This window comes from Epinephelus moara, chromosome 2 (genome assembly GCF_006386435.1).
Source record: "Epinephelus moara isolate mb chromosome 2, YSFRI_EMoa_1.0, whole genome shotgun sequence".
NCBI classification, from domain to species: domain Eukaryota; kingdom Metazoa; phylum Chordata; class Actinopteri; order Perciformes; family Serranidae; genus Epinephelus; species Epinephelus moara.
The window spans coordinates 34663243-34689288 of NC_065507.1; the positions used below are offsets into that span (position 1 = coordinate 34663243).

The window sequence follows — 26046 nt, forward strand, 5'->3', positions numbered from 1 at the left end:
TTGGATTTTTTTCTTCCTCATTAATAAGACCCTTCATTTAAAAACTGCATTTTGTGTTTACTTGTGTTGTCTTTGACTAATGTTTAAATTTGTTTGATGATCTGAAACATTTAAGTGTGGAAAACATGCAAAAAAGTAAGAAATCAGGAAGGGGGCAAACACTTTTTCACACCACTGTATATACACTGCTGGGTAGTAGTCAAGTCGCATCTCCTTCCATAATAATTTATAATAAAATATTTGTTAAATATATTTTGTCGGGGCGTCGGTGGCTTGGTGGTGGAGCGGGCGCCCCATGTGCAGGGCTGTTGCCGCGGCGGCCCGGGTTTGACTCCAGCCTGTGGCTCTTTGCTGCGTGTCACTCCCTCTCTCTCTGCCCCCTTTGCGCTTGTCTGTCCTGTCCATTAAAGGCTAAAAATGCCCCCAAAAAATAAATATATTTTGTCTTATTAATACAAATCTGTAAACTAACTACAGCTATCACATAAATGTAGTGGAGTACAAAGTATAGTATTTCCCTCTGAAATGTAGTGGCGTAGAAGTAGAAAATAGCAGAATGGAAATACTCTAGTCAAGTGCCCAAAAAATTGTACTTAAGTAAATGTACTTAGTTACTTTCCACCACTGACGATGGCCAATACAACTATAAGTAAAAGGTTAAAAAATAAATCAGGATGTCTCAGGTAGCATTTTCTGTTGTCTTCTCTCTCTGTATGTTTCATTCTTCACTCTGTTCACATCATAAGGCCACAGTGACATCTCAGATTACATATTAATAATTAAATCTCATTAGCAGCCAGGATGACTCAGCCCTGCGCAGCCTTACCACCCCAGCACCAGACGTTACGATTAGCAGGGAAGGATAATTATGAGAGCTGTGTGTGTGTGTGTGTGTGTGTGTGTGTGTGTGTCTACATACCAATGGAATATGAAAACTGCAGTGATGAGGAAGGCCGACACAGCATCAGTCAGAATCCACATCAAACTATATTCCTCTGGAGTCTTGAGAGAGAGATGTTGAGAGAGAGAGAGAGAGAGAGAGAGAAAGAGAGAGAGAGAGAGAGAGAGAGAGAGAGAGAGATATTCCATTTGCTAAGAGTGAACATGAATATCATTATTTCATTTAATGGCCATAGAGTATTGGGCTTAGACTTGAATCACGTCTATTAAGAAATGTAAGTAAACTCATTTGAAGTTACACAGACATGTAGGTGGAAAGAGAGAATATTTATGTAATCAGAAGGGCACAGGCTCAACCTCTGAAACACCCACAATACCTGCTGAAGAGATTTTTAATCTGATACAGAACGTCCTACCTGCCTACTCACTGAAACTCACACTGAATCAGAATTCTAGATATCTAAAATATGAACTCTGGAGCTGCATTTACAAAATATCCTCCAGCAGCTCCTAAATGACCAAGTCAGGAAAATCTCCTAAAAATAAAAGGGGTGTGAGTCTTAACCAAAGACTGTTTATAAAGATGCACAACTCCTCTAACTCCCACTGTACAAAAATGAAGCCAAAATATCACAGGTAAGACCACTACCATCTTGTGCTAGTGATGCTATTTAATACCTAGGCCTCACCATAGACAATAAACTCAACTTCAACGAACATGTCATCACCACTCATAAACGTGCACACCAAAGGCTCTACATCATACGCAAACTGAAATCACTGTCTGTGGCCCCCCACCTCCTCTTACTCCTCTACAAAATCATCATCCAACCCATCCTAATGCACTGTTCCCCCTGCTTCTTCACCCTGCTCACTGTCACCAGCAAAAACAGCCTCCTCAAAATCCCACACACAGCATCCAAAATAATCAACCTCCCCACCCCCAGCCTGTCAGAAGCAAATAATCAACCTCCCCACCCCCAGCCTGTCAGAAGCAAATTAACTTGCCATCACACGCCTAGCACGTGCAATAGTAAACAGCCCCAACCACCCCCTGAACCAATTTTTCATACTTCTCCCATCTGGCCGCAGATACAGGGTACTGGACTGGAAAAAAGCCCATTTTAAAAGAAGTTTTGTCCCCTCAGCCATCACAGCCCTAAACAAAAACATGTAGATTTAATATTTCACCCCTGTACACTGTCTATGTCATGTTTATGTTTATATGGTTTTCTGTGGTATGTGTGGGAGAGGGTTATTTGTTATTTGTTATCTGGGGAATATGTGGGAAGAGGGTCTGTTATCTGTTATATGTTGTGTATGCTGCCCTGAAACCAACCTGACTGATGATGTGTGAAAACAATTATCCCCCTGGGGACATTAAAGAACCTAACCTAACCTAACCTAACCTAATCTAACCTAACCTATTTTGAGCCAGAGTCACCTGCCACCAGGGGGCAATCAAGACGTTTTGGCCTTATTTTAGGGGAGCAGTCATATCATCCATCTTTATTATAAAGTCTATGGTCCTTTATTAAGCCTCTGCTGCTTCAATTCTGACAAACTTCATGGAAGTGCAATGCCAAATTACTATAATACCCCTAATACTAATACTAATACCCCTTTAAATAATTATTTGTCTTTTACTTTGCTTCTGTTTTCTTACAGAGAACCCTAGACTTATTATGACCTCAGAGCTCAGTGTGTTACTCCATAATTTTGTCACAAAGAGATACCAGCACAAACCTTCATCAATCAATACAGCTAGGACAGCAGACATAAAGTATGTCAAAGGAAAATTAATAAAAAGGTAAAATAATGCAGTAATCACTCCCTCCAGGATGTTACCATGTTGCAATCGCAACAATTAATGCAAATTTAGCCAATCCCCATGAATTCTGTGCGACCTGCAATTATGTCCAATCTGTAACTACACTGCGGGCGGCTTAGTGGATAGAGCAGGCGCCCCATGTACAAGGCTGTTGCCGCAGTGGCCCGGGTTCGAAACCAGCCTGTGGCCCTTTGCTGCTATCATCCCCTCTCTCTCTCTCCCCCTTTCACACTTAGCTGTCCTGTCCATAAAAGGCAAAAAATGCCCCAAAAAAAACTTTAAAAAAAACAAAAAACCTTTACTGCAGATCTGACCAGTTAGAATGGGTAAAATCTGATTTCATTGTAGATCTGCATGCAGCGCATTGATTCGCTCAGCCCTTCCTTGTTCCGGCCTCTTTATGTTTATTATAAGACTACTGCTGCGAGAGTGTGAGCTCCACGCCTGGGACAGCTAACTGTTAGCATCACACAGTTAATTCTGCCCAACAGTTATTAAAGGGTTTAATGAGTTTCTGTGTCAGTGTGAGATTGTTGGGACTGTTCAGCAGCTCCGGGGCTGGATATTAACAGCTGCTGTTGTGTTGGCTCGTGCTAACCAGGCAGAGAGAGCAGGAGAAGAGCAGCTCATGGTGGCGGACCTTCAGCGCTGCTTTGAATGGCAGCAAAAACTCTTGGTAACAGAGTATTCAAAACAATCTGAAGCCTGAGGTTTGTGCTCACAGGTATTACATTTACATATGTTTACCTCATGATTTGAAGCTTTGGCTATGTTTAATATAAACACGCAACATTGTGACATTATATATATGACAGAAAATAAGGCAAAGCATAATAGATCCCCTGATGTGAGCCTTATTCAGGACAGCAGGGATCATAATATCTGATAACAGAGTTGAATCTGCTCACCATGAGGAAGAGCGGCTTGTTGATTTTGGACAGGATGTGGATGGAGTTGGTGGTTACGGACTGGGCTCCAGCACACCAGGCCAGAGAGTAGAGCCACGGCTGGCTAATCACATACAGGTTAGTGCTGATGTTGACTGACTGGTACTTACTGTAGAGAGAGAGAGAGAGAGGGGAGATAATTACCTCACAAATTTGCTTTAAAAAAGCACACGTAAGAGAATTACCTCACAAATTTGCTTTAAAAAAGCACACGTAAGAGTCTCCTTAATCACCTGAGAGACATCAGCATCAAACAACACATTTGCACAAAACATTTATCTTAATTCAAATTATACACATTTTCAAAAAAACACCTCAGATCTTACACTGAAATTACCAAAACCCTAAAATGCACCAAAACAATAACCCCATATCTCTCCACCATCACTGATAAAAAGCTGAAGAAAACATGAATGATGTACAGAATCAGTGACAACAGTCTGACCTTGGAAAAATTGTAGGCCAGACAAACCTGGCTAACAAGGGATGACAAGCTGCATTCCCACTGTGATCTACAAGCCATTTAAACAGAGCTTCACTTCCTCAATAGCTGCAGTGACATGGACAATATTTCTTCAATCTGTTTGAAATCATTCTGATTAGAGATTCCAAATAAAATGTTTACATGGATGCTAAATAAAGTGATCTGATAAGATGTGGGTTTACATGCCCCAAGGCATTTAATCAGTATATAAATTCATGACTTGCGCAAGGTGGTTCCACCTGCTGTTAAGCATCTAATTTGCCAGAAATATAACAGAGGAATTAGGTGTTGTAGTTTTTTTTTCAACTTTATTGAGAAAATTCAATTCATTCAACACATAAAGTATAGAATGAGAAGTGGTTCTGCCTGTTAATACAATTTAATGGTAAGAAATAGAAGTGTAACCCGGGTTATTTGCTGTAGCAATAAATAACAGATGTCCCTTAAACATCTCACACGCAGACTATCGGTAGACTTTACAATTTGCCAATGTTCCCTAAATGTCTCATATGCAGGCTACTGCTACTGGTGGCCATAGATGTTGTTATGTCCAGTGACTCCACATTGCAGTCTGTTATAACAACATCACATAAGGCTACTATTTTAAAATCAAAGAATACATTCATTAATTAGAGCAGCACTAGCAGAGTGCTACATTAACAATTCTCTTTTAAAATCAGCAGAGGGAAGCCAGTAGAAACAGCTGTTGCCATCGTGTCGGCATCCCATCACCACTGTTATTCTCATGTGGCGCAAATGTGCAGCAAGAATATATTTATTCCAACCAGAGAGAAACGATCAGATTAAGTGTGTATATGGTGATAAGGCACTAATATTTTTCTGCTGACCAGATTATCAAAGGTTCACACCATCCCTTTCAACACAATTGAAAATTCCTCCCAATCAGGCCGGATGAAGCCAGTCTCTTCTGCCTGAGGTGTTTGCATGGCGCATTTTTATTGTGGTGGAATATTAAGGCCCATGTAAATATGCCTACTGAGAGCACAAAATATATTGACCTAAAAGAAGCCTCCCCTCAGAAAACTGGCATCAAGTGTCCAGAAATCAAGACAAACACAAAAACATCTCAACACCTTCTATATATCTCCTCTGTTCCCCTTTGCTCTACCTTTTTCTGTTTACTGTACTGTTTGAGCTATTTGTGATTATTAATCTATTTTAATTTGTTTTCTTACTGAAATGTAATTTTCAATTACATGCAATTTTGCTTAGGCAATTATGAACATTACAGACAGGTTTCATAAGACAGAGGAGTTAATTCATAGGGAAAGAGGAGTAGAGGTGGAGGGAAGGTAAGAGGAGAGGAGGAAGGAAAGACAGACAAGATGGAATTGGTGGTTACAAGATGGAGGTAGAATGAAAGAATGTTAACGAGAGGAGAGGAAGAAAGAACAGACAGAGAAATGGAAGGATGGAGCGGGGAGAGAGAGTGGTGTAATTTATCACTATGGCAGTGTTAAATTTACCTCTCTCTCAAACACACACACACACAAAAAGGTATCTCTCTCTGTATCTCCAACTGTTTGTTGGGATGAAAGCGTCCTTTGAAAGTCTAATGATCATCTGTTGAGGTGAACAGTGCGAGAGAGGCAGAAAAACAGATGGAGAGAGAGAAATAGTAGAGACATCCATTTTCTATTAAGAGGAAATTCAGAGCTGAGAGGAAATTATTCTTTGGACTTGTCACTTTTTACACGGGTGGGAGATTACCAGAGGCCCCACAGTGATATATTATCCCGATACTTAAGTCACGATACAATATTATAGTAGTTTGAAATGATATACAGAGATTTGCGATAACATATGGCAATATATTGTGATTGTAAATTTTACAACTGCAAATTAAGCCCCAATAGTAAAACTTTACACTTAAATCTGATTATATTAAGTTTTCAGTCTGTTCATCTAGCTTCAATCATTTTTATTGCAGCAAAATATATTATTGTGTTATTACCAAAAGTTAACCTTTTATTTGCTTATTAATACTTTATATGATAAAAAAAATGTTTGAACAATTTTTGCTAAGCAAAATATCACAATACTATGTTCTATCGATTTTTTCCCCAGCCCTACTTTATCCTATGTTACCCAACTTCCTGGCAGTGAATTTGAGGAAATTTACAAAATTAATTTATGAAGTAAATTTACGACCAAAGTAAATTTACTTTGGTCGTAAATTTACTTTGGTCGTAAGTGTCAAAGTTCCATCAAAGCAGAGATTTCAATGCGTAAATGAATTATTACGGAAAAGATAAATCAAAAGCAACATGGAAAACTATTTCAGTGGACTGCGTGAGTGGTGTTAAAAAACGTCAATGTGTGAGTCACTCAACCATCTTTCTAGCCTATCTTTCCAGATTGTTCTGCCAGAGCTTCTGTTTATGTACAAGCACCTCCCACTCGTCTCTCCTGTACTACTTATGAGACTCTCGTACCCTCTTCTCTTCTAAACCCACTCCTCTTATTTAAACTCTCATCTCCTACACGTCTTTCTCTTCCTTCCTATCACTCCAACCAATTCTCTCATCCACTGAATAAATTCCTCTTTACCCAGGATTTCCTTCCTGTCTCTGCTCTTTCTCTCTCCTCACTGCAACTCGATCTCCCCCAAGGCTGTTCTACAAGCGACAAGTAGGAGTCACTGCAGACATGGTGGCCATCTGTACCCTGAGTTACATAACTACACGCAGGTAGACACACACACACACACACGAATCAAGAAGACACTTTCAAAAGCCAACAGCAAAATGTCACTTTTCTTACAGTAGCTTTAAACAGGGATGTTTAAAGGGTAGATATAATTGCATAACTGAGTGCTTGAATGTGCTACATGTTCATATTAAGGGACCATTATTTATTTTTTTAATCTGAATTAATCAGGCCTTGTCTTGGATATTAAAATGCAAATATGCACATTTAAACGTGCAATATGTAATTTTCTGCCGCTAGGGGTCTCAAACCAAAACAATAACAGAAGACGGAGTTGGATGACGTCACGACGTAGCGTGGGATCATGGGAGTTGTAGTTATATAACAGATACAGATCTGACGGTCCTCACTCCGTGTAACTGAAACCGACCATGGCAGTTTTTTTGGCAGAGCGAGCTTCAGCAGCAGAGAAATGCTCATGGACGAGGTATATTACTGAAGTTATATTCACTTTATGTTTCACTTTATGCAAATGGGGTCCGTCGGCCGGTGTAGCAGCCCGAGGCGATCTGGTACCTGCACCGGATCGTCAAACTCTGATCTAACTATCAGTAGTAACGTTACTTAGGCTGACCAAACGTCCTCTTTTGCCCGGACATGTCCACTTTTCACGTCCCGTCCAGGGCTTTTTTATAAACTGATTATAATGTCCGGTTTTCCGTGTGTTAAAGTCATGGCTCTCTTTTTTAGCGACTGTCTCGCTAACCTCAGTTATTTACACTCTATTCAGAAATGCGACTTACTTTAGCTGAGCGGTTAGCAATCTGCTAGTTATTTGAGCAAACTGCAAGTTACTTAGCTTTACAGTTAGCGATGGCTTCTCCCTCTCTGCTGCACTTAGCTTTACAGTTAGCGATGGCTTCTCCCTCTCTGCTGCTTTCTCTTGCTCAGTGCGTCCTATGTTTAGCTATTCCTCTGCCTCTTTTATAAATGCAGTTCATTTACCGGCATCAGCTCAGCATTATAGAAACCTATCATTAGATGTTGTGGTTAGCCAGCCTCCGCTCCACCGCTGGCCAGAGCGCTGGTGCCCCGGCGGGCAGCAGTGCTTGCAATACACTGGTGGAAATGATTAATATTTCGATAACATCAGCCAGATGTTTGCTTACCTGTCTAGTAGAACACACGTGAGGTTGGCGTCGAATTGTAGTCCTAGATTTTCACGGAGCTCTTTCCATTTCGGAAAGGCCACACCAATATTTATCCTGGATTTAGCTCTCTTCTTATCCCACATTCTTCTGGGATCGCTTAGTTGACCCGTACGTTTCCGTTTTACCGGGTGGTTTACCGGGACAGCTGCGGTGTCAGAAGGTGCAGCAACCATCAATGCATAATCATGATCCATGACGAGTTAGCTTAGCCTAGCAACAGTAACGTTCATTCCCTGACGTCTCACCCGGTCTGCTTCTTCTTCTTCTCCTTCATTTGATGTCTATGGTAACTGGAGTTACGCCGCCATTGCAACCTAATGACACGGTCCGTAACTGTTATTAATATTTCATATTTATCTGGGTTTGGAAAATTGCTGGAAACATTTCTGATAATCAAAGCACACAACTAAACAAAATATATAATATTGTTTTAGTCATTTTTAGAAATTTTTATGTGGAAAAACTACATATTATACCTTTAACTTAAATTTTAGAAAATAACTTTTGTGGTAAAAACACTACAAATGTAGTGTTATTATTTCATATTTTTCTGTGTTGGATATATAGCACATCTATAATATACATTTACAGTATACTGTCAGGCCATTTCTTTATTTTTTTTCTAATTTTTGTTAGTAGTGTAGTGTTTCTGAGTGGTGTTCAGTGAAAAAATTTGGGTAAAAATCATTTCAAAGCAATCTGGGAAATTTTCAGGTTAAAATCTGTCAGTAAGAATAAAGGTTAAATATGTTTGCTGCAAATTGTGCATAAATCGCTGTGACATGAATGCGGCAATCATAGCTCTTTTGCTTAAAATTACCTAAAATGTTGTTAATCTCAGGCCGATTTTTATTTCGGTAATAAATGCTGTAAATGTGTGTGTGTGTGTGTGTGTGTGTGTGTGTGTGTGTGTGCGTGTGCGTGCGTGCGTTTACCTAAACTGTTGTTGTGACATGGTGCTGTAGTGCAGGTTCAGTCTGGTGATGTGGCCATCCGTCAGTTCCTGGATAGAAGCCTTTTCTCCAGAGGTCTGCTGCAGCTCTGGATCCATAGCCTGGACCAACTCCCTGTCCTCAGACGGCAGCCACAGCACCTACACAAAGGCACAATAAACACATGCACATAAACATAAAACACATAAACACACATCCATGAACACACAAAAATTGCTACTTGCAACAAATGGTAAATGAAAGGGGAAAAACTAACTAACTATTGATGATGGATCCAGGCACATTTTAATGGATTGATATTGGCTAAAATAAAGCTGATCAAATTCTGATTTATTCTAATTTGTTTGTCCACCTCAGCCTCCTTCACGACAGCCTACATTTAACCCTTACATGCAAGTGAAAATTAGAGTGTGTATATGTGAAAAGTGTTCAGAACATTTGGGCAGCTCCTCTCAATTGAACTGAAAATGTTTTCAACACATCTATTTTTACAATTACCTGTGAGGAGTTGATGTGAGCCTGCACCACCTGCAGAGTGGTGTTAATGTATGACTGACTGTAGGGATGTCCGTTTGGTGGCCTGCGCAGGTCAAACAGCACAAGTCTATTGGTGCGGGCCGCTACCCTCAGGAACTGGGCCAGTGAGGGTACAGACTGGTTCTGGGCATGGGAGCAGTCTGCCTCAGACAGGGATGACACAGTCCCAAATGGATCTCTCTGTAAGAAAGTATGTGAAGTAGAGTGATGTTGGAAAGAAGATGTTTGGTCATTCTGAGAATTCATAAGAAGGAAAAAAAATCAACATCTAGTTGTGTTTATTTCATCAATTGAAAAAGATTAATTAATAGAAAACCAATATGGATATTGGGTACAGTTGGTATCCAGTGCTATTAATACTGTTATTTTTAACTGAAGGGACCCCGCGTCTTCACTATCTCTTGCAGCAAGAAATATAACTACTTTTGGGTGCGGGGGGGGGGGGGGGGGGGGGGTTGAAGTTAATGTTGGGCCCCCCTTGAAAAACAATTGTGAACAAAAAAAGTAATGCAATTTTTTAACAAACCAAGCCACATCTTATAACTCAACTTATAACACAACTATAAATTGTGTGCGTCTGTGTATGTGTGTTTGTGTGTGTTTAAGTCTCACCGATAAAAACCAGTTGCCAGCATTGAGCTGCTGTAGCTCGGCCCAGGTGAACATGGACGCATCGATGTGTGTTCGATTTGGGAAAACCTCAGCAACATTAGTGGTTCTCTTCAGAGTGGAGTCGTGCATCAGGAAAGGAACACCATCAAAACTGCAGAGATAGATGAAAATATTAAAATGGATGACAGAGTGAGGAATCAGGATGTAAGCAAGTGAAAGTGCAGGACACAGAAATGAGAGGTAAGTGGTGATAAGGTAAATACAAATGAAAGGAGAGGAAATGAGAGGAATGTGATTAAAGTCACAAATAAGCATTTAATTCTTCAAAGCTCTGCTCACTGCTCAAAACACCTGGAATCAAATTAAGTCTGGCTTTCATAAAGCTATCTATCTTATTCACACACACACACACACACNGCTCAAAACACCTGGAATCAAATTAAGTCTGGCTTTCATAAAGCTATCTATCTTATTCACACACACACACACACACACGCACGCACGCACGCACGCACACAAGCAATTTCAGTAAACTTGCCACCTCAATTAAGATTGATATCAGTTATGTACATGCCCATAAATGACACACACACACACACACACACACACACACACACACACACACACACACACACATACACACACACACAGTAATAGATTGCCTAACAAAACCCTTGACAGTTTAATTACACAGGAACTGCCACATAGCCAAAATCATTCATGCAGACCACACACAAACACACACACTATGGAACTACCAGACTCACTAGGGTCACCAGTAGAATGGGATTAAGGTAACCCGCTAACTCTGAGTCATGCTGTGTTGCTAATCCCCCTGTTTTCAGACTGCAAAATAGTATGCTAACGCAGCAGCCGTGGGCTAATGGCAGGGCTAATGGCTAACTGGATTAGCATGGCAGTAATCGCCTTAGCACTGAGAGTAGCACGCTAGCATCTGATCTGTACAATTAGCACCAGACTAAGCATCAGACTCAGCATCACTTGGCTGTTAAACGACTGCTCTGCTGACAGTGTTGTATGTTGTAATCCCTCATGTCATTAAACACTGTTTATGATTTCATAATTTCACTTTTGATGAAATATAATTGGGTCACAGTGAAACACCTGTGAATGTAGGCTACATGTTAACATTTTGTTAGTAGACGCTAATCGTGGGATATTCACTGTCACAGTTTGCTCAATAACCGTAGGAACTCTATTTGATGATCGTCAGAACAAAAAAGTGCCGTTACCAGTGATGGAATGTAACTACGCAGCCTACTTTTACTCAGTACATATTCGAGGGACATTTTACTCTACCACATTTATCTGACAGCTTTAAATACTTCACAGATGACAGTTTTTCATTCCCTTCTGGTCCAGTGAATGCCACCACTTTCCAGATGTGTTGAATATGAATGTTTGTGCTAAACTGAAGGATGAGGTGTTCCTTTATGACTTCAGCAAATTCTCCTACTTCTTAAGCTGAATGAACTCTTTAAAAACCCTCTTGGATCAGCTGGAAAATGCATTGTCACAAAGCTAAAAACATGGCTTTTTTCTGACACCATGAAAAGTTTACTTTTTAGAGATACATAGTTGTTAGGAAAGCCAACATATGATGATCTTACAGAGTATGATGCATAGCTGTAGATTTAGCTATCCAACAGTACATTAAGGAGTTAAAATGAGCACAACCTTAGTAATCTACAGTTGTAAAATGCAACATACACATTAACTCAGCAAAAACATCACTAGTAAAAAACTGACAGGGAACATTTTACTGCCCAATGAGCACTTTAAGTACTGAGTACTTTAAGTACATTTTGCTGATACATATGTTTACTTACAGTAAGGTTTTGATTGTAGGACTTTTACTTGGGAGTATTTTCACAGTGTGATATTAGTACTTTTACTTCAGTTTGGGATCTGAATGCTTCTTCCTCCCATGGTGGTGACCATTACAAGAGTGATCCAGAAAAGATGCATGATAGATGCAAAGACAGACACCTTGGAGAATAATGCAATATATAGCCTATTTATCCGCTATTCTTTACTACTATTTTTTATCAAAGGATTATAGACACACACACACACAAAGATACAGATGAGAGCAGGTAATACCTGATAGTGACATCTGTCTCTAGTCCTTCTCCTCCAGCCTCCACTGCCCTCTCAAACGACATCACAGTATTCTCTGGAGCAAGCTACAAACACACACACACACACACACACACACACACACACACACACACACACACAAATATGGTAAACCATAGAAATGATGGTTAATAAAACACAGTTTTAAACAGGTCCAGCTGTCACAGTTCAGTTCAGTCTCACCATTGGAGCTCCTCTGTGTCCGATGAGTGTCGGGGCGGGTCCAAGCATTCCTGCCTCTTTAATGCAGGGTGAGTACATTCCCAGAGGTACCAGGTAGAGAGAGAACAGCACGGACAGGAAGAGACCCAGGACAGCCACCTGACGCACTGATGAACACAAACAAACATACAAGACATGTACACTGTTTGAAAAGGTATTTATCTTTTTTCAAGTCTCCAAAGACAAGGTGTTTGGTATGTTTTCAATCTTGACTCATTCTTGTTTTCTAAAACTTACTTCCAGTGAAATTAAAAAGAAGATTCAGAATCTGAATCAGTGTTATTTGCCCAGTATGAAGGTACATACAAGGAATTTGACCCCAGTTGTTAGTTGTGGTCAGTGAACACACACAGAGTAGACGTACACAATGACCTTTTCAATGAGGTAGCTGAAGGAATAAAAAAAGGGATAAACTGCTCCAGCCATTCCACTATTCCATATGTTGATGTTGAAAACAACATGTTTGGACACAATAATCAGAGTATGCACAGATACATGTACACATCAGTGGAATATTCATTTTCATTAACCATGTAAACAATTTAGAAGTAATAATGTATTTTGCTGAATAATTTGGAATATTTCGTGTGTGTAAATGCAGTCAGTGGTTCCCAAAGTGAATGCCTTAAGGACGGGTAGATGGTACCATAAGATTGTGCATTTTTATTAACGTTTCACCATATTAAAAAAAAATAAAAAAAATCACCAAAAGAAAAAAGCCATAAATATCAAAAGCTGGAACTATCACAAATGCGGTCTATCTTTCTGTTGACAGATTTTGTCATAGTGATAGTGTCACAACCGTGCAAAATACAGTCACCAAACTTTACAGGTGTGTAGCTGAGATCACAATGAAGACCAAGTTTGAAGATGGGTATGGTCCAAGCTAGGGGGCCAGACGTAGGGACCATTCTGGTTAAATGCAAATCTACCTGGGAACTCTGGATGTTAATAATTAACAATCAGCCAACAATAACAATTTTGACTGATTAATACTGTAAGTGAAACTGTTAAAAATATGTATTAAATATAATATACTGGCGTTACGGTGGGAGATGAGACAGCAGAGTCTGCTGCTCCCCAGGCTGGAGTTCTAAGCCACCACCATGATGTTGCTTCTGGGAGATGAGCACCCCTTAACAAACTAATGACTAATGACAGAGACGGACACCTATAACAGAGCACGCAGTTTAACATCTGCTCTGTAAGCACGAACTAACACAGAAGCAATGGCTAACATCCAACACTGAGCTGTTAACGGTCCCAGCAAACACACCAACACCGAAATGGCTCAACTCTGTTGTTAAACCTGTTAGGGAATGTTAGACGAGTGATGCCAACAGATAGCTCAGTCACTGTGTGTGTGATGGGCGACAAACATGCCGCTCTCTTTCTCAAACTCAGACCAACTCAGATTAAACCGTAAAACGAGGCAGTACTGATCAAATATAAACCTGGATTCTGTTACTGCATTGCCTATTTCTCACCTAAGATGTCCTCAGTAACATATTTTAGTGCACTTTCTGGCTATAATACGAGACTTTGTAGACAATAAATGGGCGCCATACTGTTTCCTGTATTGTAAAAATGGTGGCTGAAAATTCTGACATCAAACAGTAAAACTAAGCAGTGCTAATAAAATATAAACCAAGATTCTTTTATTGCAGTGACTAAAATTTTTTCGGAAACATCTTTTAGCTTTATCATCTAACTGTAATTCAAGATTATTTGTCACCAGCCAGCTGCCATATTGTTTCCTGTAAAAGAGCTGTTATACTCGCATTACGTCACTCATCAAGTGCGGTATAGTGCATTCTGGTCATTGTAGATAGCAAATGCCACAGATCTTTTTCTCCGTTTCCCTAGTCGTGTAGCACCAATTTCAAAAGTATTACTGTTTTTCTACTACATAGACAGACCAGTTTTATAAAAAGACCATCTTTTTAGCAGTAAAATATTTGGTTAAGTCACTGCCATCACTCTGTTTCACCTGTAACCACACCCAACAGTGATGTCATGGTGTCCTACAGTATACCTCCACATCACTGTGCAAGCAGAGAAGTTAAACCACTAGAGGTAAGCAAAATTAAGATTTCTCAGGGGATGTGATCTTTATCTTTAAGGATATACTACATCTTATTAGCATGTAAATGTGGATAATCTGAAACAACGACTAAAATAAGAAGGTTTGTTCAAATTACCTATCTTTTACAGCAAACACATACTGCATAAACATTCAGGCACGGACAAGTAGCATGGCTGCGCTGTTAATGAAAAATACTTTAAACAGTAATGTTTTAGCGGAAATGCATGTGTTTGGGAAGTACTAAGCATACGACTGTATAAATAACACTTGGATTATACTGCACGAGTTGTCTGAGAGTATGTAAATGGATGTTTTGAATATTATTTTGCTATTTCTGAACATGGACTCCTTTTACTTGTTTTTTACAGTTCATCAGGAGTTTTCTCAGTTTTTGGATTCTTCGTTCACCATAGGCCTGTGAGGAAAATAAAGTGTTTTTTCACATTTTCAATATAGCACAGGGTGAGTAATTGATATGCAAATAATAATTTGGGGAGTGAACTGCTCCTTTAACTACAGTACTTTGAATAAATAAATGTACTTAGTTGCTTTTCACCACTGACTTTCACGTCAATACAGCAGAAAAGGGGAGAGCTACATTTCATCCTGTGCTTTTGGCAAATCTCCCTCCCTTATCTCCTGCCAGCAAGAGACCCCCGACATGACTCAGCATCACTCTACCCTGCTGAATCACCATGGCAACCCGAGACAGTACCCATGGAGACCAAAAAGACAGAAGAGAGACGCAGAGAGGGACATACAGGTCAAAGTCAATTCAGTGGAGAGGAAAAAGCAGCCAGACACAAGACAGACGACAAGACAAGTAAAAATTAACAGCAAGATGGTCAGATCAGATAATAAAAGGAGGCAAGACTGATGGAGACATAGAAAACAGTGAATGAAAGAAGACAGAAAGCATCACAAACACAAAGAGAAGAGTGAGAGTAGGAAAATGGGACATTGATTTTCTGTTACAAGGAAGTGGATAGAGACACAGCAGGATGGCAGGAAGGTCTACAGCTGTATAAGCAATGGCAGACAAGTGAGTCACGTTGCTGAGAGGTGTGTTTGATTTCAGATTAGCTTTATTTCTGTCGGGCTGGGCAACTCAGTGCTGATACAACTGAAGTTTTTCTGCCAACAATGTGTCATTTTAACAAGGTCCTCCACTTACTGCTGTTGGTTGTTTTTGTCACTAGATCTCCATTCTTCTGTCACTCTTTCTATATACCATTCCCAAACAGCATGCAAGGTGATGTGCAAAGAGTTACAAATACTCAGCAAGGGTAAACAGGTTTTAGATAATTCTTTCTGATTATGTCACAATAATTACTCTAAAATTGAAAACAGTCCCAAAGCACCATCTCAACTCCAAAGATAAACACTCATCAGCTTGCGTACCTTTCTTGTTCATGCGAAAGAAGTGCAACGCTAGTGGCCAGGAGAGAATCACCATTAGCGAGACAGCAGCCACATGGAGGAAAGGTGCCGTCACCTAAAGATTAAAAAGAGGAAGAGAATGACAAGGGATGGGACAAAATGTCAGCATGGTCTCAAACATTTAATTGAAATCTTGTGGCTGGCTGGTGTGTCAGGATTGACTGACTTGCAGGGAGAGAAGGAGAGTCTTCCATTCCTTGCTCCAGAGGTCAGACAAAACGGCAGTGGCTGTGACGGAGAATGCCAATGTCACCACAATGCCAGTCTGACACAGACACAGGAGGACAAAAAAAATACAATTTACTAAAATTTGTAGCAAGGGCAAACACACAAATACTACGACCTGTCTGTCTATGTTTGTGTTTGTTTATAGGGATTCATATTATTATGATTACTATTATTATTATTATTATTATTATTATTATTATCATTATCATTGTTATAATTATTATTATTATTATTATTATTGTGGTTATTATTATCATTATTATCATCATTATTACCTTGTGGCTCCAGTGAAGGTACAGTCTCTGACCCTCAGAAAGAAGACACACTGCCAGCACCTGAACAACATTCATATATTTTATCAAAAACTGTTACAGAACTTTTCTACAGAAAACTTGCTTATTTTAAGACAAAATGTCAACAAATAAACAATACCAGTTTCGACCTATACAGAACATACATGCAAACAAACTACAACACATGCCCCCAGTGACACAAGAGGTCAGGAAATAATCAGGCCAAAGAGAGGCCACCCTGCAGTCTGCTACACAATGTGATCTGGAGCACATTCTAGGACACTTGATCTGCCCCCATAATATTTGAAGATTCAAAGTAGTCATAGACCCCTCATTCGACTGAGTCGAGCAGGCTTTTTCTTTCTCTTTTTTGTACCTCTGTGAGCACTCTTCTTCATAGGTTCTGACTGAGAATTTTTTACTGTTGGAAATCTCTGCTTAGATCATAAGCTAACACTACAGTAGCTGTAAAGGAGTGTCCACACATCCAGAGATTTGACATGGAAGCCTTCAATGTAAAAATGACAGTGCCTACTCCTGTAACCAGCTGCCAGACCTCTGAGTACAGGAGATATGTTTTGTGTTGTCTTAATTCATATCATATTTCATCTCTGTGCAAGTGCTTAAACTAGACAAATTGAAATCATATCATACCAGTAGTAGGGCAATGTATGTGAAGAGAGTAGCAGCAACGACCAGCAGGACCAGAGACCAGGGAAACCAGAAACCCAGAGTCCCAAAGTTAAACCTGAAAACACAGAAGAAAAACAGTCATCAAATACAGTGTGCCTCAAGTTTGAATGATGGGTCAGTCCCTTCATGCATTCATTTATTCATTATGAGGAAGATTAATTCACTATTTTTTTTTATGGCATTTGTTTATACAAGACAACTAACCCCTTCATGATGACAACAAATATCTGACAACAAAAATCACACTACAACCAAAATGAGTGTGTGCACTTGCCGCCATGTATGAACAGTATGTGCTGTGTGTGACCCACCAGTCAAAGTCGATGTAGTCATTCTGAGCTTCACTCCAGAAATAGAGGAATAAAAAACTCAGGAAGAAGGTGAGGATCAGGAGGCCAAAACTGCCACACTCCACCTGTAATGCACACATGCATGCATGCACGCACACACGCATGCATGCACACACACACACACACACACACACACACACACACACACACACACATCAGTCAGTCATGTGTTCTACACATAGAACTACATTTAGTTTTTAACCCTTTACCCCTTAGCCCCAGTGTTTTAAATGACATTTTCCCATGTTAAAAAGATCGTGCTAGAAGACAAAACAGTAATTCCCTGATGCAACACAATCGGGCAGATACAGAGGAAGTCTATCATATTACCAAGTGCATATGAAAGCAGTATATTTTGCAACACGCTGACAGGGTATATATGTGATGATATATTTCAAAGAAAGGCAGTAGCTGAGTGTTGCAGTCAGCAGGCTGGATGGACGAAAACTGTCTGGGGAATCAATACTCTCTGCATGATCAGCAAACTAACCAAACTCAACTCACTGCTTATAGATGGTTCTGTGTGTGTGTGTGTGTGTGTGTGTGTGTGTGCATACCTTGCTGCAGCAGCACTCTCCTGGCTGCGCCCGGGCTCTCTGGTATCGTCTCCATTGGCAACCGTAGAGGCCGGCCAGACAGGAGACAAAGGGCTGGTGTTCATACCTGGTACAGTAAAGAAATTTTAATGAAATTGAGCAACCTTTGGTGTAAAATTTCTGTCCTGATAGCAGGTTTCACTCTGAATTTAGTTTCCTGTTAATAAACAGATTCTCTGAGCTCTGAAGCTAACAAATCTCATATCAAACCTGTAATTTGTCCTTAATCTTTTTAATTTACAATTTGCAAAACAATGAGTTTGCAGCTTTTTACAGCCTGGCGATATGATGAAAATCTAATATTACAATATTCTTGACCAAATACCTTGATATGGATTCAATTAAATGCTAAAAACTCTCTCAATGTATTTAAACATATGAAGTCATACCAATTTGTCAGAAGTAAGAGAAGATAGCCTTCTTTGGATGATGCATTCAGGCTACCCCCATACAGAAACACTGTGACTCATCCTTCTGTACAGACACTGACAAGCTGTTAAACATCTGAACAAACAGTTCTCCATTAAAACGGTACAAAGTAAAGTTTGTAGATCATCCTGAGTAACCAGGACATTTTTTGGAAAGAGATGCTGCTGCTGAGGTTGTTTTTGAAACATAACAAAATTTTCTGATGCCTTAAAACAAATTAAATTATACAACAGTTAGTTCCGGCCCTGCAATCCGATTGGTCGAGAGACAGTAAAACCCTGACGATATTGGAGTACAACATCACGGTTATTTCACTGTGTATGTATCACTCTGCCTCACAGCTGGCTGCAATCAACAATCAAATCAAAACTGACGGTTAGTGTCAGTTAGGTCAGCAGTTGCGTTGTAGGCTAATTAATTCATCCACTGTCAAACAGCCAAAAATATGGATTTATTTCCTAAAATAAGTTTTGAATTGAACTATGAATGGTCATCAGAGGAAGATGAGGGAGAGGAGAAGCTGAATCCATCTGAGCACACATCCAGGTTTGTCAGTGTTTCATCAGCGGAGCTCAATGACTTGGAGAAAAGCAACATACTGTCAGATCAGAAGGCAGAGTCGGCTGTGCCTGTGAAGCGACAGTCCACCATGCAGTCAACAGAGACTTATTTCACCGGCTGCACAATTAATGGAAATGTGCAGATAAATGTGTATAAAGAGTAAGTGCCTGGCGCACCATGTTTGCGTAACATAGCAACGGTGACAGCGGAGTCCTGAGGGAACTATTTTTGTTGGCGGAAGACAAATAAAATGCTTACATTATCTATTTTGTCCTCATTTTTCAACATTTCTTAATCAGCCTTGCTTATTTAACTGTTAAACTGTTGGCCTGCGGCCTCGTGCCTATGACTGAATCACAGCCGTGACGATATACGAGTATAACATCACTCCCTTTCGTGTGATATTGCTTAATTATATTCAGCTAAGGTGGTGGCAGAAGATCTCAAAACCTCCGCAACTCTTAACTATTTGTGAGGCTGGATAACAACAGGGAGTATAAAAAATAATTTTTGTTTGTCTTTTTTATTTTGTGATGGATGACAAATGGCTCACTCATTTTTATTTAAATTAATAGTCACTAACACAAGTGCTGTCTTTAAGGCAATACAAACACATATTAACACTGATGACTGCTACATATCTCCATTACATTGGGGTGTTGGCATCATTAATGACTGGTTGTGATGGTGTGTGTTGTTCTGTACCTTTGCAGCAGCTGCCGCCGCACCACCTTTAGCTTCCCCAGCTTCAGTCTGGTCACGGGCATACACTCACCCACAGCCCGGCATCACAGAGACACAGAGAGAGAGAGAGGGAGAAGGGAGGAGGAGGAGGATGAAGAAGGCTTGGGAAAGGTAGAGCGAGAGGATGAACCAAAAAAAAGGCACCTTCACCTAGAGGGAGAAGAAGAAAGTTTCACTCAATTTAAAATGTATTTATAGGACAACTAGACTCAGCAGGACAATGTGTGTGTGTGTGTGTGTGTGTGTGTGTGTGTGTGTGTGTGTATGTGTGTGTGTAAAGTCCTGGTTTTTATTCCTGTGACCTGCTTAAACTAACCCAGAAGATACCCATACACTCTCAGAAATACACACTGACCTGTATCTGTTACAACAGTGTATACAGAAATTGTGTGATTCTACACAACGGGCGTCTGCTTTGGTGATTTATGACTGCACATGAGCACACACAGCGAACATGTACTCGTGATTAATTAATTAACATCAATATTGCTTAACACTTACCTACCCCTAACAATTACACCATTACAACTAATCTCCTATGTGTATTTAACTCATCCTGTATCATATGACCGAATCAGTTCTCTATTATAAATAGCATTTTTATAATAGAGAGTGTGTGTTAAGCTGTCATGCTGACCTCTTTGTTCTTAACTCAGGCACACAGTTAAAATCTGTTGTTGGATTTATAGTTAGCAGATTTAGGCCACCTATCTGGGTCTGTAACACATCAGGCTCACCTTCAGTTGAACTACAAGAATGAGGCGACTCAGAGGTTTAACGGATCTGCTCTGGGATAATTTTAGACCTGAAACATTTAACCAATTAACTGTCGACAACAACTCTGATAACTGATAAATAGTTTAAAATTACTTATAAAGCAAAGGTGTCAAAAATATCTTTTGGTACTTCTCTGTTTTTATCTCATCATAAATTGAATATCTTTGGGTTTTGGACTGTCAGTAAAAACAAGCAATATCATCATTACTCTCAGCCCTATTTTTTTTTTTTTTTTTACATTTGAATTTATTTGATAAAATGATAATTTTGCAAAATCAAGAATTTGGGGTTATATTTGTTGTACATAAAACAATTATTCTTGGTCCTTGATGTGACATGTAAGGCAAGGTGGGCTGTTACACTGAGGGGTCAGAATTATTGGGTGATTGATTGATTGTTTGCCTCACTTCACTGGTTGGCTAATTAACTGGAACTGACTTGAATTGCTATGGGGGTGAGGTATTTAGTTCAGTGATATAGAGCTGTTATATAACAATTATTATTAAACTACACTGATGCTGCTAATGCTGTTGTTGTGGCGGTGTGAAAGAGATAGCTTGAGGTAAACAACCTACATCTATCTTTTTTTTTTTGAGAAAAACTAATATCTTTTTATAAATGTATGTGTGTGACAGAAATCACTAAAATGCATTCTGTATAATGGCACAACATAAAATGTGTGTTTTCTGTTTTAAAGTACAAAAGTAGGAAAATAGCAAGCACTTGCTGATCTTTTAAGCGGTTAAATCTCCAGCGCAAGCGCACAGATAGGTTAGTGGTTTGTTAACATGATGTAACAGAAGTGCATTTTTAATGGATTCAGCGTGGACAAACAGCAACACTCACTTGCTGCTAAAACACAGTGTGAAAATTCATATAAAGCACATATTTCTCATTAACAGAAGTGTGTGCCAGGCACCTGTCACATGACAATGGCAGTGGAGATGCAGAGCCATGACACCGTCAGGAATGTGTTTTAGGCAAGGGAATATAAGACCCAGATAGATGAGCTCAGCAAGACGATTTTGAGGTATCCCAAAAAAATCATCAAAAGTATTTAGACTAAGTTACTTAGTTTGAGTAATCTAATGAAATACCTTACAAATTCCATTTTAGGGGCATGTACTAAGTAATCTGTTGTGAAACAGGTTTTAAAAGTAACCCTCCCAACACTGAAAACAGTCAATGATAAATAAATGGCAGTTTTAATTTAAAACTTAAAACACTCATAATCAAGCTGGAAATTAATTTAATGTATTAGCATCAAATCTGTACCATCATAACTGCATCATCACAGACTTAAGTGCGATCCAAATCAGTCTCATCATAATCTGCTCTAACAAATTACGTTCTGTTTTATTCTGGTAGATAATGATAATCCATTAATTCATTCCATTTGAATTCTAATATATGTTAAGAAATTCTTATCAACTATAACTTATATATCCTGTTCAGTTTAGTTGTATGTAGCCTGTGACTGAAATCAACCACCAGATGACCAGGCCTGCTCAACCAGCCGAGTCATCACACGGCTGCCATGGCAACTGTAACATCAGATCTGTTATTATTACTGCTGTGAAAAGGATGAAGGGAGGTGGGGTAAATGAGAAAAGCACAGATGAAGTAATAAAAAAGAGGGAGATGACGGAGTGAGAAATCAACCATCAGGAGTCATGAAAGCTGTTATGCAGTAAAGCTTCACATATTCTGCAGGGTAAGACACTGAGCTCTCGCTTTACACTGTGTCCCACACACCCTTCCTCCCACTTAATGAGCTGGAACCATTTTTTATTTTTTTTTGCTTGAAAAATTGCTGAAACAATTAATCAATTATCAAAATAGTAACCAGTGAATTTCGTTAATCGAGTAATTGTTCCATAATAATTTTGTAAAATCAGGTAGTACCACTTAAATAGGTGGTTAAGTCATTTTGAAATTATAGCCTTTACTGCATTTACTTGTATATTAAGTTTTCCAATTGGATTATTATTAATTATTTACCAACTTCAATCAAAGTCTACATACACACATCTGCTCCCTGCTTCTTTTGACCATTTAATAAGCAGAGCATATCATGATGGGACAGGTGACCTCAGAAAACTTGTTTACCTTATTTTAATCCTGACAGCTGTTTTGTCACTGAGGCGATGTCATGAAGTTTCTAGACAAGGTTATTAAAAGTAGGACATAGAGGTCCTCTGTGGCCAAATTAAGCTGTTACTCCAATTACATCATACATATTACAATTTTCCAGCATGTTTAAATGATTACCTCCTGAATGATGTTCAAGTTCGCAACATTTTTCATACTGACAAACTTACGCAGCAATTGCATGTTTGTTTTGAGGTTTTACTGTATTTAATATTATAAAACCCATGCTGATTAATGAACAACTGGATAAAACTAAATTATGGATTCATGTATTTCTGCTCTGACAGTAATGTAAGCCACGTTCTTTGTCTCCATTGTGTTTGGTGATAAATGGTGGTGGCTAAATGTCTCCCTTCATCCTGCAGTTAGTTTCTCTCTAAAAGGCTTATATAACAGGACCAATATGTGTTTTTGTCAATACTAGAGAAAATCTCTACTTTTACTGATTCATAAACCATGATTCTGGACTCAAAGTGGGTCACATGCATGAAAGGTGGTGACATGAGGAGAGCAGTGACACACTTTAGGGACTTTCTGAGCTCCTGAGGTGAAAGAAGAGTACATTACTTAAATTTAGACTGAATTTTTTGGGGGGTAAGGGAACAGATAAAGAAAGCACAGAGAGGAAGGAAGTAAAGAAGCAAGTGAAAAAACTTTCAAACAAGAGAGGATGGACAGGATGCTGAAGCCTAAAAATGTTATAATGGGACAGAAATTAATCTCTTTGTTTCCTCAGTCTTTTTCCGTCTTGCCCATCATCCTCTCTTTATCTGTTTATTTTCCCTACTCCACTATTTTGCTTTGTCTCTCTCAGCTAATTGTCTTAACCTCAGTTGTTCCTCCATCCTCCCTCCATCTGTCAGTGTTCCTCCTCTTTCTGAACAGCCTTTGGACACTGGCCAGTATCTTAGCGGCTTGACATCAAACTACATGACTGGACAGCACTTTGTTCAGCCAGCTCTTTACACATAGTGCCAAAGTCATCTAAGGTCAGCTGTCAACAAACAAACTTTTCTTTTTATACATGTGTGTATTTATAAGGTACACTGCACATTAATCAACAATGACAAAACAGTAATGTTCATGAAAATGTTCCACACCTTTTTTTATATTATATAATACACACCAATATACAAGTCCTTCATTTGGCAAACTTCTCTGCCAGCCCCATCACTGCTGCTCTGCACCGTGACCTCTGACGTCCATGGAAAGGCCAAGTATGAATACCAACTTTTTGTTATTCACAGTGATGGGGGCCACAACCTAACCCATTATGCACTGACAATATCAAACGTGTTACCATCCATTATAGGTGCCATAGAGGATTTACAGTTTCTGGCTATGTGTCCAGTGTTTTTAATGAGGCAGTAGTGTGGTATTCATGATTTAGAGAAAAAACTTTGCCATTAACTAAACTGCTGTCATAACAATTAACATGTCATAACCTGGACAGCTCTACGTCTGTCTGTTTACACCTGGAATTAGACTGCATCTCCACATGCGTCTTCAGTGACCACTTGTAATCGGATCTCACTTCCCCACTCTAAATGCAAATAAACACCTCAATCACGGGGCATCGGTGGCTTAGTGGTAGAGCAGGCAACCCATGTACAAGGCTGTTGCCACAGCGGCCCGGGTTCGACCCCAACCTGTGGCCCTTTGCTGCATGTCACTCCCTCTCTCTCTCTCCCCCCTTCACACTTGTCTGTCCTATCAATAAAGGCTAAAAAGCCCCCCCCCCAAAAAAAACAAAACACCTCGATCATTTACATTTGTTAAGACCAAATGTGTTGTTTTTCTTTTCTTTTTTTTTTCGGCGCTAACTGGCAGATGTCAAACTGACCATTTGCTGTACATTTCTTATGTAGTTGGGTGTCAGACAAGACAGGACATCAGCTGAGGAGGTGGTCCTTCAATGTGGCCCAGGACACAAGAATGTACACACTGCTGAAAGAATGACACCACCTTAGAATATTGCCTGAGCAATCGGATCTCAAGATGCATTGAAACGCATTTGGTGCATTCTAACCTATAGTTAGGGCTGTCCACCCGTTATCCAATCACCTGGGATGCATGTTAATACCAGGTGTAAAGGTGGCCTTAGTTGCTGTAGCAAAGCTTTGCATTATACAACCTTCCTCTCAAACTTGTGACAAACTGCACAATACATGGTTGAAGTTCAGCCCATATCCCGTTAAGTCACCCAACTGCACTCCTGTTTCCAGGATAATTGAAATGCTCACTTGCGCTTTGTCTCATAAACTGTGTCTTCACCAACTGCCATTTTCTCACTAGTGTACAATCGGTACGGTATAAGTCCAACTCTCACTAGAGATAAGAAGGAAGCCAGATGGCTCACCCCTTAGCTATTTCCATTACCAGCTCTGGAAAAACAGGGCATCTCATTCTTTTTTACCACTTGCCCGATCAGGCAAGTAAGTTGCTAGATTTACTAGCCTGACGTGGCATTTTACTTGCCCCTGACCATCCTTATTGTTAAGCCTTGCACAAAGAGCACAAGAAACAAAATGCGGAGACCCGGATCCTTTAATGTGTGAGCCAACAGCTGTAACCACTGAAGTAATGCAGCACCACAGGAGCAACATGACGCAGGTAAGAGTAAGTGTTTGACACAGAGTCAGACAGGCAGCACTGCTCTGATCCCAGTGTGGGATGTCTTCAGGTACATCACACCGACAGGGGAACAGACAGAAGGAGAGGTGGGAACACTACCATATGTGCCTCTTTCTGTGTGCATCTCTAAACAAGAGTATACAAGAACTTGATAAGGGTACAAACACAGACACACACACACACCAGAAAATCACTGGCACTCTTATGCACAAACAAACAAAGAAACATGGTTGTTGTCATGATGCCCTTGACAACATTTCCAGTACCTGTCGGGCTTTATTTCATCTGTAATGTGGGGGGATTATAGGATGAATGTTGATATTTAGACTACCACCTATACTGTGCATCCCCTTACATGAGCACAAGCACCCTGAAGTGTCAAATTCTCAAACAATCCAACCAGTATTTCACACGACATACACTTTAAGCTTTACTCTACATTTGTCTTTGTCATACGCCACCACTGGGCCAAATCAAAGTCAATTTAAACAATAAGCATTAAGCACAGACCCCTATTTATTTGTTACATTTAGAGTA

General features: G+C 39.7%; 1 protein-coding gene across 3 annotated transcripts in view; it reads right to left on the minus strand.

Moving 5' to 3' along the window:
* Positions 1 to 26046, minus strand: part of gdpd4a (glycerophosphodiester phosphodiesterase domain containing 4a) — a 48353-nt gene that overhangs the window by 4874 nt on the left and 17433 nt on the right. For all 3 annotated transcript variants that reach the window (XR_007571835.1, XM_050073370.1, XM_050073380.1), the window contains exons 2-15: positions 19909 to 20097; positions 18175 to 18280; positions 17579 to 17682; positions 17229 to 17322; positions 16557 to 16616; positions 16220 to 16318; positions 16015 to 16108; positions 12489 to 12634; positions 12270 to 12352; positions 10146 to 10296; positions 9495 to 9713; positions 8979 to 9136; positions 3640 to 3787; positions 920 to 1002 (exon numbers count right to left, since the gene is read on the minus strand). Coding sequence is in view for 2 of the 3 variants with exons in the window: in XM_050073370.1 (XP_049929327.1) it covers positions 920 to 1002; positions 3640 to 3787; positions 8979 to 9136; positions 9495 to 9713; positions 10146 to 10296; positions 12270 to 12352; positions 12489 to 12634; positions 16015 to 16108; positions 16220 to 16318; positions 16557 to 16616; positions 17229 to 17322; positions 17579 to 17682; positions 18175 to 18280; positions 19909 to 19970 (1607 nt within the window). In the remaining variant the exon portion in view is untranslated. The remainder of the gene's footprint in view (positions 1 to 919; positions 1003 to 3639; positions 3788 to 8978; positions 9137 to 9494; positions 9714 to 10145; positions 10297 to 12269; positions 12353 to 12488; positions 12635 to 16014; positions 16109 to 16219; positions 16319 to 16556; positions 16617 to 17228; positions 17323 to 17578; positions 17683 to 18174; positions 18281 to 19908; positions 20098 to 26046) is intronic.